Here is a 14,862-nt window from a genome sequence, read left to right as displayed (position 1 = left end):
TTGATCCATGATTTTGTCTTGACTTCTGATGTCTGTATAATCCCCACATCTAAACTATATTTCAATTTGCTCTCCCCATTCCATGCCTAGCTCCTGACTTGTTTTTCCCAGCTGACTTAAGATGCTATTGCATGATCTACCACTACCCACAGCCTGGCATGACAAGAGGGCAGTTCACCCTAGTGTCTAACCTAACTCCCTCATATATATCAGCAAGCCCCATCATGCTTGCTTGGTTGTCCAGCTGAGCTGGCAGACAGCTGCTCACCACTGACATTCTCAGCCTTACTCCCACACGCCCACACCCAGACTCTGGCTGGTTTTTTTGGGAATTGGCTTCTAGACCCTGTAAGTTAGAAGGGAAGCTATGTGATGAATTTATGACATTTTTTCCTGCTGGGCTCTGACTCCAACATCCGAATGATAAACCGCAGTCCTGAGGGCTTCTAAATTAAGTAGGCTCCAAATCAGCAGGACCTACATAGCTGAGGGCTTCAGGACCCACATGTTTAGGAAAGGGTTCTCCTCCCTATTTCTCTATTTGTTTCTCTTCTTCTGTCTCCCATTGTTTATATGTCTCTCAAGCTCTCTCTGTAGAACTATATACACACAATGATACAAGGAAATATATATGTGTGTGTATATATATATATATATCATATCTGTAACACAAATGCATATGTATATGTATAGAGAAGGAGATGTTTCATTCCTTGTCTATCTCCAGTGCCTGGCACACAGTAAGCACTTAAAATGTTCACTGATTGATAGATGTTTTCTTCCTCATCTCTGTATGCCCAGCACCTAGAACATAGAAAGGGGTTTAATAAGTGTTTGATTATAGGTAACTCTAGGTAGATAGACAGAGAGACAGTTCCCCAAAGTCCTTTCCCAATATCTCATCATGGCATAGAAATGGTTATTAAAGGGCATGCCAAGCTCTGGAAGGTCCCAAATCCAAGCACTGGGCAACCACTTCCCTGAGGCAAGGGGCACCAACTAGGGCAAAGAGCTAAGAATGCACCCTCAAATCTACCTCTTCATTCATGATGTGAAAAAACACAAGAAACTGATAGAAATTTAAGAGAGTAGGAGGGAGAATTAGCCACTACAATGACTTCAGGAATAGAAGGTGAGGGTAAGGACCTGTTCAACACACTGGGTTTTAGGGATCCTTGCTCTTTCTACTCCACCAAGGAGGCTATTTCCACACAGTATGTGGGGGGAGGGAAAGGTAGCACTCTTGCTTGAAGAAACCATCACTTGATGAGGAAGAGAGAAGGGGAAATCTCTTGGGGAGGGAGCAGGGAGGGACAGAGCTAATTTGTGGATTTCTTTATGGAACTGAGGGACAGAGGTAGAGAATAAATAGCCTAGGGTATATTATGTTAAATATTAACATAAATATATGTTCGTTTTTACACCCTCTAAGTTCACTACCCTGGGCAAAGCCCAATAGCCCCAGGTTAGTTACAGTTCTGAGGACAGGCCAACAACCAAAATATTTGTCATTAAAGGGGAGAAGTAAGGCAGAAGAGCATTCCAACCATAGGATAGAGACTGTGCAAAGACACAGAGGTAGGGGATTCAATGGTATATATTGTGAATAGCACTTTGGCTAAAACATGAAAGGGAGTGATATTTAAGTCTGGAAAGAGGCCAGCACCATACTGTGGAGGGTGTTAAATACGAAACAGAAGTTTGTATTCTATCCTAGAGGCAATAGGAGGCCAATGAAGCTCACTCCTCAAAGTACTCTACCCCTCTGTGCTGCAGATTGGCTCATACTATGGAAGTGAAATCAGTTCCTTGGATGTGGACAGCGACGGGGTGACAGACATTCTCCTGGTTGGCGCACCAATGTACTTCAGCGAGGGCCGAGAGCGGGGCAAAGTGTATGTCTATATTCTGAGACAGGTAATGCCAGAGGCTGCTGCCCTGTGTGCACTGTGATGAGCAAAGCTCTGGGAGAACACTCAAGACCTCATTCTTCTTGGGAAACCTAGGCCCCTGGTGCATGTAAAATTTGAAACAGACCAACCTTCCCCTTCATCAGACCTCAGTTTCTCCCACTGCTCTCCAATGCCCTATGAAAGAAGATTGAGCTGTGGAAGTAGCAGTTCCTTCTCTTAATGCCCACCTTGATGAGTCAGGACCTGAGAGTCAGGAACCAAAGCTGTCTCCCCTAAAGTCAGAAGACATATCCAGGAGCATCTCTAGGCAAGGAAAGGAAGTTGATGACTAGATCAGACAAATGTCTAATTGTCAAGAGGGGTCAATGTCCCTCCCCCCACAAGTGCCCAGTGCTCTCCCTTACCTCAGGTCCCTTATTGAGGTGTCTCACACAAGCATCCCTCCCCAGAGGGTTCTGGACTAGGTGGGGAACCTGCAGCCTCAAAGCCACATGTGGTCCTCTGGGACTCAAGTGTGGCCCTTTGACTAAATCCAAACTTCACAAACAAATCCCCTTAAAAAAGGATTTGTTCTGTAAAACTTGGGCTCCTCAGTCAAAAGGCTACATCCAAGGACCTTGAAGGCCACATGTGGCCTTGAGACTGCAGGTTCCCCAACCCTGTATCTGGACCTTTCCTTCTCTATCCCTGTAACAACAATGTTGCTAGCAGCTGCTGTGGAGGTGTAAGACCAACAACACCAGCACACAGGAGGGAGGGCTGCTAGCACAGATTCTTTGATCTGTTTTTCTAAAGGAAAGCAACTTTAAAGTGGTCAATGATCTTACTTTAATCAAACATATGTATATATATATACACATACACACACACACATATATATGTGTGTGTATATATATATATATGTATATGCGTATACATATATATATATCATTCACTTAGTTCAAGGGAAAAGTCAGCACCCTGAACTTCAGAGAAAATACAAATAGAAATTACAAACAGGAATTATATAAACAGAGCAAATACAAACAGCAAATACCAACAGACGGGGCTCCCAACTATCTGACCAAAAGCAATACATACATAGTTACCAAAAAGAGAAGCACCAACATCTGGGTTTTCAAAGCCGGGAGCTCAATGGCTACCCAGAGTCTCATCTGGCTATATCACACAAACACTCTTCCCATGAGTGACCCCAAAGCAAAATGCTAACCTCAGAGTATATATACACTTCTTCAGAGTCAGAGGGCATCACAATCCTTGTGACCCAGGCTCATATGACTCAAACCCATGTGACTTAGGCTTCCACGTTTCTTAAGAAGATCACATGGACCTATTAATAGATGGGAAAGATCTTTCCATTAAGCAAAAATATATTACAATCCCCTACGCCAAATAAAATTTATCTGTTCTTCATCCCAACCACTCAGGGCTCAGCTCTCTTTCAGATAATCTGGTAGACCAATTTATTCTGGTATGAGATAAATGGATGTGGGCACATAGTGAGTTAATCTGCTCCTCCTCCATAGATGAACTATGTGTAATTTACTGGGGCCTTCTGAAGACAAAATGGCCTTAACCCACAGGAGGAGACCTCCATAAGACCCCAGGATCATAGATTTAGAAATAAAAGGAATTTTAGAGGTATTCTAGTCTAACCCCATCACTATTCAGCCGAGGGAACAGGCTTAGTGAGGCTGACTTGCTCAGTTATACAGTCACTAAAGGTCAGAGGCAGGATTTGAATCCAGGCCTTGCTGACTCAAAATCCAACATTCCATCCCTTGTACTCTGTTGCCTCTTGTACAAAGTTCATTAGTAATAGGAATTTCAGGTGCTGTAGCAGAGCAAGTGTGGGAGATGACTGCCTCTACATGGCAATAGCTCCAGGGAAGCCAGAGCTTTCCTCAGAACTCAAGCCCAGGAAATGATGAGATGCTATATAAGTTTGTGTGCAGGATCATATATACAAGCCAGGAGGGGACCCCAGAGGCCATGTAGTCCAACCTCTTCATTTTATAGACGCGAAAACCAAGGCCCAGAGAGACTAAGAGGCCTGCCCATCTGTGGCCACACAGCTAATGAGTATAAGAGATAGGATTTGAACCTCTTTGGTGCAGAGCTAATGCTCTTTCCCTTTATACCAAGCGGAGCTGCCAGAGACTAAGGAGTGGGCACCAACTTGTAAGATAAATTATTCTGAAAGACAAATAGACAAAAAGAGAGAGGACCTAGATAGAAATAGAAAAATGGATGGGTGCGTGGATGGATAGAAAGATATGAGGAGAGGAGAGAAAAAGAAAGACTCGGATAAAGAAAGAGAATAGATATAGGGAGACAGACAATCAGACAGATATAAAGAGACAATTAGATATAGAGACAGACAGACAAACGGATGGATGGATGGATGGAAGGATGGATTAATTGACAGATTGATAGATTGAGACAGAAGGCATTAGGGAGATAGAGTGATAAGGCAGATAGGAGCAAGGGAGATAAAGATAAGCAATAGATGAGAGAGCTCACCTTCAAACAAGCTATAATATTGAGATCACTTACAGACAATGTCTTGCAAACATATTTTTAAATCTTCAGTACGGTGACAGTGTTTCTCAATAGTCCGCAGGCCTCTTCAGTTCTGGATTCCATGGCCTCTAGCTCAGCCAGTCTCTAAGAGACTATGGCACCCCACCTCGCTGGAAGATTGTGCACTCAGAAAGTGTCAGGGTCATGTCAAGATCTCCCCAGGCTCCAATCTTCTTCAAAGGAGCTGTTCTTATTATACTAAGAGAAAGGAAGTAGAGAAGAATTTTCTCCCTGTCTAGCTATTCCTGTGGAGACAGGAGAGGTGGGTGTGGTGGTAGGGATGTCCTGAGGGGCTCCATCTAAGCAGTTCCTCAGTCCCCCTCCACTCTCCCATACCCCTAGTTACATCCCTGAGAGCAGGTCTGGATCGCCAGTAGTAGGAAATAATGGCAATGGGGCTCGTTGGCCAAGTTCACCACGGGCCTCCTCCTATCCCTTTTCTGTCTGCAGAACCGGTTTATTTATGATGGGACACTAGAAGATTCTCACGGTTACCAAAACGCCCGATTTGGCTCCTCCATCTCCTCAGTCCGAGATCTCAACCAGGATTCCTACAATGACATTGTGGTGGGAGCTCCCCTGGAGAATGACCACCAGGGAGTCATCTACATCTTTCATGGCTTCCAGAACAACATCCTGAAGAGGTATAAGCAGGTAAAGCTTCCCCGACCTGAGCAGCACCTCTCCTAAGCCCCAAACAGCCTCAGGCTAACCTAGGCTTTCAGGGAACACCAACACTCACTAGCCTGCTTCCCTCGAGTAAAATCTTCCGCTAGGCAGAAGGCAAATTCCATTCTATTCTTGAGCGATTTTTGTCCACCTAACACAGCTCAACTCAAAATGAATGGAATCTATATTCTTTTTCTCTTTGTCATTACATGCAAGTAGGAGGGTAGTTCTTTCCTAAGGCTGGACTTAATTATTAAGCATCTCCTAACAAACATTATAGTTTGCTGGAGGTGAATAATCAAGCAAAGATACTCAGTTATAGACTGGATTTCACTCGGGATATATCTGGAAGTGATGACTCACTGGAAATGTTCATGAATTAGATAAGAGGTTTTTAACCACGGGTCTGTGAAGTCTTTTAAAAAATATTTTGACAACAGTATTTCAAGATAAGTGGTTTCCTTCGTAATCCTCTGTGTTTTATTTTATGCATTTAAAAGTGTTATTCTGAGGAAGGTCCATAGGTTTCACCAGACTACCAAAGGGCTCCATGACACAAAAAAGGTTAAACGGGGGCAGCTAGGTGGAGCAGTAAGTAGAGCACCCACCCTGGAGTCAGGAGGACCTGAGTTCAAATCCAGCCTCAGATACTTGACACATGGACTAGCTGTATGACCTTGGGCAAGTCACTTAACCCCAAATGCCCTGCCAAAAAAAAAACAAAACAAAAAAAGAACAAAAAAAGGTTAAAAGCTCCCAAGAAGATGATAATAATATCATTTATATAGCTCTTTATGATTTACTATGCCTTTACATATTATCTCATTTGACCCTCATAACAACCTTGTGAAGTGCTACTATTATCCCCCATTTACAGATGAAGAAGAGACACTTCCTAGCTGTGCGACCCTGGGCAAGTCACTTAACCCTGTTTGCCTCAGTTTCCTTATCTGTAAAATGAGGTGGAGAAGGAAATGGCAAACAACTCCAGCACCTTTACCAAGAAAACCCCAAAAATGGAGTCACAAAGAGTCAGACACGACTGAACAATAACAACAGTTGAAGAAATTGAGGTCAAGAGAGGTCTTGCCCAGGGTTGCACAGATCATGAGTGTCTGAGGCAGGATTTGAACTCAAAGTCTTCCTGACTCCAAGCCCAGTGCTTTATCCATTGTGCTACCTAGCTGCCTATGCCCTCAGATGAACCTAAGATTTTTAACCAAGTAGGACTTCATCCAATCTGTCTATTTTAGTAGAAATACAAAATGGAAAAGATGAGAGATATGCTCTTGTCTCGGCTTAGGGAAATCTTAGCCCAGGGCTCAGCTGGAGCCTGGGTTCCAGTCCTCATTTTGTCACAAACTCATGTTTGTAACCATAAGCAAATCACTTCTTCTCTGGGCCTCAGTTTTCCTCATCAGTAAAATGGACATTGTGGTGTAGAGGAGTCCAGATGGAAAGCATCATTCCGCAGAGGGACAGCTTAAGCAAATTTTATTGCTGCTTACAAGGGAAGGTAGCAAACTGCTTCTTGTGAGAACAGTCTCAATGCGAAGCCTCCATGCGCACAGTAGGCAGCACACAGTGGGGTATCCATGCTCAGGTCAAAGACCCAGAGACCTTTAGGGCTCCCCTTATACATTATTTGAGACAAAGCGCCAACATGTAACCAATGGGAAACTTCCCATTCTCCACTGGACCAGTAAAAGGAAGGTATTTCCTAAATTATCTATTAAGGAAAGAGGAATTCAGGGCAGCAAAGTCAGAATGGGGTATGGAGAAGAAGGAAACTTCACCCAGTGTCATTCCAGCAACAGGCTGAAAAGAGAGGCTGAGGCTGGACAGGAGATACAATAATTCCTGCCCTTCTATTCCAACGTTTCCTCAAAGCCTAGAAGTGATTCTAGGTTCCTGAAGGCTACACCCGGCAGCATGGGCAGATCCTACCAGGCTGGAGAGGACTTAAGTAGAAGCCCAGCAAAAGACTCCTGTCATCCAACAATCAGCCTGGTCAAGTCCAGAAAATCTCACCACCAGAAGACTGGCTACCAGCTGTTTTTTTTTTTTCAGTCCCACCAATTCTTGAAGAATTTACCTAGGTACAGAGGGATTGTGATCTGCATCAGTGAACACTAATGAAGTCCCAAATCCCTGAAATGGCGCAGTAATTCCCACCTATGTTACAAGATCCAACAGCTTTGGTAGCACTTTGGAAAAGTTAACAGGACTAGAGAAAAGAAGAGATAGGAAGCAAACCTGTGATTTCATTGGTATGCAGGAGTGCAGAACCTGTGGCCTCAAGGCCACTTTGACCTTCTAGGTCCTTGGGTGAGGCCTTTTGACCGAGTCCAAGTTTTTCAGAACAAATTCTTTTATTAAGGGACCTTTTCTGTGAAGTTTGGCTTCAGTCAAAGGGTTACACTTGAGAACCTAGAGGGCCACATGTGGCCTCAAGGCCACAGCTTCCCTACCCCTGAATAGGGAATTCCTTGAGCAATGCAGGTCAGTACCTTCTCTGCAATTTACCATCTTAAAGAGGATTACCTAGAGCAGAGGTGTCAAACACACTTCCTCCCCAATGAGGGCCACAGTACTCCCAAGCTCTGCTGGAACTGGATTGAATGTAATCAGGAAATATTTTTAAACAAGTAAAAACAAACATAAACAAAAACATAAATGAACAAAAACAATAAAACAACACAATAAAACTGAGTTAATATGAAGCCCACAGAAATCCTTCAGAATAATGAATATGAACAATTAGTCCCTCCTGTTTCTATTCGAGTTTTGACATTACTGACCCAGAGCACTGAGAAGGTAAGTGATTTGCTGTATGACCTTGGGGTCATACAGCTAAGCTGGACTTGAACCTAGGTTTTCCTGACTTTGAGACCTATATTTCTATCTACTACCTCATGCTGCCTCTTGGACACATGAAAGGAATTATTGGTACTTTTTTTAAAAACTATACAAAGTCCTCTTGAATGTACAGAGTGGAAAAAATCTTCCCAAAGGTTATCTGAGTCCATCTTCAGGAAGGCAAGCCAACCAGACATCTTTAAAATTAAAATTTAATTTATTATGTCATTTTTATGTGAGCTATATAAAATATTCACAATATCACGTGCAGTCCACTTTTCTGTACTTCTGTGTATCTGGAAATGCTCATGTTTGATATTTGTCATGTATAGGATAACAAAAATAGTCTCTCACCAAGCAAATTGACAAAAGTGACAGAATATGGGAATGATCAACATTAGAGGGGTTATGAAGGGGGATAAAGGCACACTAATACATTGTTGGTGGAGTTGTGAATTATTCCAACTCTTCTGGAAAGCAATTTGTAATTATACTTAAAATGTCCATCCCTTTGTCACTTTGGTCCCACTATAAGGCATATACCCTAAGAAGGTAAAGGACAGAAAGAATGCTTCTGCATATACCAAAATATTTATAGCAGCGCTTTTTAGCAAAGAACTGGGATCAGTATATGCCCATTAACTAGATAATGGCTGAGCAAACTATTGTATGTGAGTGGCATGGAATGTTACTGTGCCATAAGAAACAATTAATATGAACAATTCAGAGAAACATGGGAAGACTTATATGAACTGATACAAAGTAAAGTAAGCAGAACCAAAGGAAAAAATAGACACAATGACTACAATGTAAATGGAAAGAGCAAACAATAAAAAGAAACTAAATGTTGTCTGATGAAAATAATCAAATTTACCCAGAAGAGAAGATGCATTTCCCTCCTTCACTTACAGAGGTGGGAGATTATAAATGTAGGAGTTTGGATAATTTTACTGAAACTCTTTTTGATGGGCTTTTTCCTTTTCTATTTTTTTGTTACAATGAGTAGCACTCTAGGGAAAGGGGCAGTACGGATATATTTGGAAAATAAAGAAAAAACCAAAGTTATCAATAAAAAAATTTATTTTGTAAAAAAATGTATCCTGAGCCCTAGGATGAGAAGAGGCTGTTAGCACTGCTAAAAAGGACGCACCCAAGTGACTACATGGTGAATATCTTAAATGTCACAGGCTTACCACTCATCACCTGAATGGATTAGGACTCAGATTCTCAGTCTATGGATTGCCTTTATAGACAATGAATCCCACAGTGACTCAATTTTCTCCTAGCCACAAGTGACCAGTCAAAATTCTGAAATGGACAAATTTTGCATTCACTTATCTCTTTAGTAGCCTTCTCTCTCCCTAATTCTACAATACCTTACCAGATGCTCCTTACCCTCTTGCTACTTCCTGTGCCTACTGTGCCCTCCTGGCTAGTACCTTTCCCTACCTTTTTCTCTACATCAAAACTGACCTGTGTTCCATCTCCCTAGAATTATGTTCTTTGGTGGTGACAAGCTAATCTGAGGAGCTAATTCATGTTAATGAGAACAATGGATTATGTGTTTTCCTACCTAGGCAACAAATTATCATGTTAACAGAAAGATACCTTCTAAAAACACTCCCTCAACTCAGGAGTTAATAACTTTTTTTGAGTAATGGTCCCCTTAGGCAGTCAAGATCCTCCTCAGAATAATGTTTTTAAATGGATAAAATAAAATACATAAGCTTATAAAGGGAACTGATTGTCTTGAAATATAGATGTAATTTTTTCCCATCTAAATTCCCCCCCTCCCTACTGAAATCAATGCATAGACTCCTTGGGGATCAGTGGACCTTAAGGTTAAGAGTCCTGCTTTAACCCAAAAGAGTTATTTTAATGGTGGAAATTTCTAGCACCCTATGAATCCTTGGAGAAAGATATCCTTGAGCTTGGGAGATGAGGGGATCTTCCTGGTAGCTTCAAATCACATCATGTAGGCAGCTACCTATTCCAACTATACCTAGGGATTTCCCCAGCGCCAGCCCTCCCAATTTCTCTGCACCTGAAGATCGATGAGCCCAGCTTTCTCCTTCTCACCTTACAGAGAATTGCCTCCTCAGAACTGGCCCCAGGCCTCCAATATTTTGGCTGTAGCATCCATGGGCAGCTGGACCTCAATGAAGATGGACTCATTGACCTGGCAGTGGGATCCCTTGGTGGTGCTGTGATCTTATGGTGGGTCTTCCACACTTTTCAAGGCTTCATCTGAAGAGTCTGCAGGGCTTGGATGTGGTGAGGGGGAGGGGAGAACAGAGAGGAAGGGGCTTCACCTAGATTTCTGGAGAGCAGGGTGCTAGGAGCTGACATTCATTCATTCATTCAAAAAATACATACTAAGTGCCATAGTATCTTGCATATTAATATTATTATTGATTGATATTATTAATTTTATTGGTGATATTAATATTAATTAGTTAATATTATTAATACACAGGATGCTATGCCAAATTCAAAGGATGACACCAATATTTAAAAAGGCATATGCAATATTCTCAGGGGATGTATAATCTAGTAGGAAAAAAACAGATACAGAAAAAAATGTGAATACAAGAAACCAATTATCTTGTATCCTTGAGGTACCCTCAAATATGATACGTACAAGTCTTCTTCAAGCATAGTAAGTAGTTTGTCTTGTGTTTAGCACCCTCTCTCATACACACACACACACACACACACACACACACACACACGCACACGCACACATCTACAGGCAATAGGGTGAATTGGAAAGAGTTCGGGTCTTGAAATTAGATACCCAGAATTTGAATCCCCTGCTGGTCACCTGAATGACCTTGAAAAAGTTGCTTAACCTCTCTGGGCCTCAGTTTCCTCATCAATAAAAATGAGGGAGTTGGACTAGATGACCTCTGAAGATTCTTCTAACTCTGTGATCATATGACCTCACAATCTCCAGGTGGATCAGGGAAAACTGGTTGTCGTGACCATGAAGTTTCTGAGTCAGTTCCTCGATGCATTCCCAGTAAACCTCGGTATAATCTCTGTTCCCTCCTAACTCCATCTCCTCTTTCCCACTTAACGATGACCAGGGCAGCCCCACAGAGCTGACCAGGGGGCTATAGCGCTCTCTTCTCACCCCTTCTCTCAAGGTCCCGGAGTGTGGTCCAGATCAACGCCAGCATCCACTTTGAGCCATCCAAGATCAACATCTTCCACAAGGATTGCAAGCGTAACGGCAAGGATTCAACCTGCATGGTGGCCTTCCTCTGCTTCCTGCCCATCTTCCTGTCCCCTCATTTCCAAACTGCGACTGTAGGTGAGCACCCCTCTCCTCCTTCACTTTCTCCCCTTCCTCCTCGGTCCCCTCTTTTCCCCTTCTATTTCTATTGAAATGTCGTGTTCTGTTTAAATATGTTACTGGAGTTACACCCTCCCACAGACTGGTTTTGTTTTTTTTCCCCTAATTCCAAGTTTTTGCACATCCTCGGGAGAAAGATCAGGAATTACCAAAAAGTAACTGGGCAGGTGATGGCGGCCAAAGATCCCATGGAGTGGAGAAATCGGGTCAGATCAGGATAGGTAGATACGGAATCCAGGCTAAAGTTAGGAAGTTGGTAGCTCTCAGAGCTTTAGGAAACAGGGGATCTCTAAAAAAGGGAGAGAGCTGTCAGGCCTCCATTGTCAAGGTGAACAGGGCTCCTCAAGCAAATGAAGACAGTGGTGAGGATGATGATGATGATATCTACATAGTACGTACTATCACTAGGCATTTGCTAAATGCTTTACAATTACCATCTCATTTGATCCTCACAACGTCCCTGGGGGGTAGGTATTAACCCCATTTTATGGAAGAGGAAACTGAGGCAAATACAGGTCAAGTGACTTGCCCAGGGTCATAGAGACAATTATTAAGTGTCTGAGGGTGGGTATGCCCAGGGACCTTCCTAATTCCAAGCCTGGCATTCTATCCACTGCTCAAAAAATATAAATTAGTGTGACTTTCCAGTAATTCTCCTTTGACCTGGCTTTGATCTACTTGAATCAAGTAGATTCCAGTGCTACTTGAATCTAATGACAGAGATGGGTGGATGAGATCAGAAGACAAACAGCATTTGATATAAATGGAAGCTGCTTTTTTGCAAAGGTTTTTGGCTCCAACCTGCCTAGCGATCCCAGTATCTCAGATAAAACCTGGACAAGCCAATAAAATTTCAGGGTGAATTAGAAAGGTTTGTGACCACTGAAGACTGGAGTAACAGCCAATATTAGACCAAGTAGTGATTAAAAACAGTTAAAAGTTAGTGAATAAGGTACCTGTTTGTACCTAGGTGTTTACATTTTTTTTTAATTTTTGCTCTAAATTCTAAGTAGCCTTTTATATATAGTAACTAGTGAAGAGTAATCGTTGATGCATGGCTATTCTAATGAAGTCTCATTTTTATAGGAAAAAATATAATTGAGAAAGACATGCTATTGTCTTTGGTTCAGTTAAATTTTAAGACCATAAGGCCATATCCTGAACCTTCTGGTGGGTGGCAGCCTTTCCAAACTAGAGATATAATGCATTAAAAAAAAAACCAGTTTGTAAGGGTTACCATGGTAGTCTTCTTCCTTACGAGCTTCTTCCCTTCTTCCCTTTCATTCCTTCCTTCCTCTCTCCTTTTCTCCCTCTCCCCTTCTTTCTTTCCTGTTCTCTCACCTTCTCCTCCCCCTATTCTTCTCTACCTTTTCCTCTTTCTTCTTTCCATGCTCCACCCCCACCCCAGGTCTTCCATCCTTCTTTTTTCCTTTATTCCATCCTCAATCCCTTCCCACCTTTATGGGCATTCCCTATGCAGACTAGAGTGAAAGGGAAGTGTCCATTCTTCAGGGAGTCTAAAAAGGCTTCACTGAGGAAGTAGGATTTTTAAGAGCTGTTTAAATGAGGGGAAGCAATCCACTTGGCATCCGAATGCGGTTCTGCCTTCTTACTACTCTGTGCACCCCTACTTTCTCCAGGCATCAAGTACAATGCCACTATTGATGAGCGGCGGTACACACCACGAGCCCACCTGGACGAGAATGCAGACAAATACACACACAGGGCAGCTCTGCTCTCTGCTGGCCAAGAGTACTGTGACCACATCAGCTTCCACGTTCTGGTAAGCCTGACACTGGAGCTTGGGTCAGTTTGTTCCAAAGTACCTACTGTGGCTGATGAGGGGTATGTGACCTGTCCCAGTGGCCATGGCAGGGCATCTGTTTCTTAATGTGGGGCAGTTCAGCCAGTATAATAACGTAGACAGCTCTAGCTTGGGTCTATTCTAGAGCCTATCTGCATAGGTCTTAGAGCTAGAAGGGTCCTCTGAGACCATCTAGTCCAAGGCTTCTTAACTATTTTTGTGTCCTGGACCCCTGGGACCCTTTCTCAGAATAATGTTTTTAAATGCATAAAATACATAGGAATTCAAAGGAAACCAAATATATTGAAATAATTATACTATATGTGTATACATATTTGTTTGTGTATGCATATGTACACATATTTAAAGTTCATGGACCCCTCCCCACTAGTTCTAGCCTGACCCGTTATTTTAGTTTCAATTCCATTCAACTCAATACATGTTCAATCAAGTTCCTGCTAGATGCCAGTCACAGTGCTAGGTGCTAGGGACATAAAGACAAAAGCAAAAACAAAAAAAACAGTCCCTGCCCTTAAGGAGGTTACATTCTCTTGAAGTATTCTCAGTGTCTCAGAATTATAAAAGACCAAACAAACATCTCCTCCATCCCATAGTCAACCAAACCCTTCTACAATATTTCCAAAAACTGGTCATACAAACTTGGTTTAATAACCTCCTAAGGCACCTCACTGCACTTTGGACAGCTCTGATTTTTAGTTTAAATCCATATTCCCTTTCTTCCTCCCCCCCCAACCAATTTCTACCCACTGCTCCTAGTTCTCCCCTCTAGAGTCAAGCAGAATGTCCTATCCCTCCCCTACACAAACACACACACACATACCCCTTTGGTATATTGTGTAGTCCCTGGTCACTAACCGCTGGTCATATTCCACCTTCCTGAAATGCCTGTGATCCTAAAACATGGTGCTCAGAACTAGACAAAATGCCCCAGATCCGATCTGACCAAAGCAGGATAAGATGGGTCAAACATCTTACTCTTTTTATCACTGGTGTCAAGCTCAGATAAAAACACCCAACTGTACGAAAGGCTCCCTGAAGGTACTTATTGGCTTGGAAAACCACATATTAACATTATCTACACTCGATTATATTTTTATTTATCTCACTAAATATTTCTCAATTACATTTTAATCTGGCTCCAGTGCTTTCAGGAGTGCTGGGAGAGATGTTTCAGGAGGGTTGGCATATCCTAACATCTCTGCTTTATGTATCATGCCTCTTGAAAGTGGTCATTAGCTTGTGGGGGCTGCTTTGTCACTGATGATTTGTTGTTATTGTGGTCACTGTTGTTCATCCTTCATTCTAGAAGAGGACCGATGACATCAGGAGGAGGATGTCTGTTATTTTGAGCTTCATCCTTCAAATCTTTTCTCCCATACAAAATTATCTAGCCACACCTTGCCTAGCAACTTAACTGGTGAAGTAGATTTAGGGGTATACATCAGCCCTTCCTTTCCCTACTACCTACTCTGTCCATGTTCCATCATATCACAGGTCTGACACCACATCTCTCCCCTGCTCAAATACATTCAGTTTGCTCACTATTGCCTCAAAGTCCTCTACAGTCTGGCTCCAACCTATTTTTCCAATCTTACATTTCCCCTCACACCCAAACTAGACTATATTAGGTATTCCCTGAACTTGACATTGCACCT

The 14,862-nt window shown here is 42.4% G+C and overlaps 1 protein-coding gene across 1 annotated transcript in view; it reads left to right on the top strand.

Moving 5' to 3' along the window:
• The window catches only part of ITGA11 (integrin subunit alpha 11), a 149,625-nt gene that overhangs the window by 102,773 nt on the left and 31,990 nt on the right, over positions 1–14,862 (top strand). The window contains exons 13-17 of the mRNA XM_036736583.1: positions 1,777–1,917; positions 4,947–5,150; positions 10,111–10,241; positions 11,174–11,340; positions 13,023–13,165. Coding sequence (XP_036592478.1) covers positions 1,777–1,917; positions 4,947–5,150; positions 10,111–10,241; positions 11,174–11,340; positions 13,023–13,165 — 786 coding nt within the window. The remainder of the gene's footprint in view (positions 1–1,776; positions 1,918–4,946; positions 5,151–10,110; positions 10,242–11,173; positions 11,341–13,022; positions 13,166–14,862) is intronic.

Source organism: Trichosurus vulpecula, chromosome 8 (assembly GCF_011100635.1).
Source record: "Trichosurus vulpecula isolate mTriVul1 chromosome 8, mTriVul1.pri, whole genome shotgun sequence".
NCBI classification, from domain to species: Eukaryota; Metazoa; Chordata; class Mammalia; order Diprotodontia; family Phalangeridae; genus Trichosurus; species Trichosurus vulpecula.
Note: the sequence above shows the minus strand (reverse complement) of the source record. Positions and strands in the feature narration are given on the sequence as shown.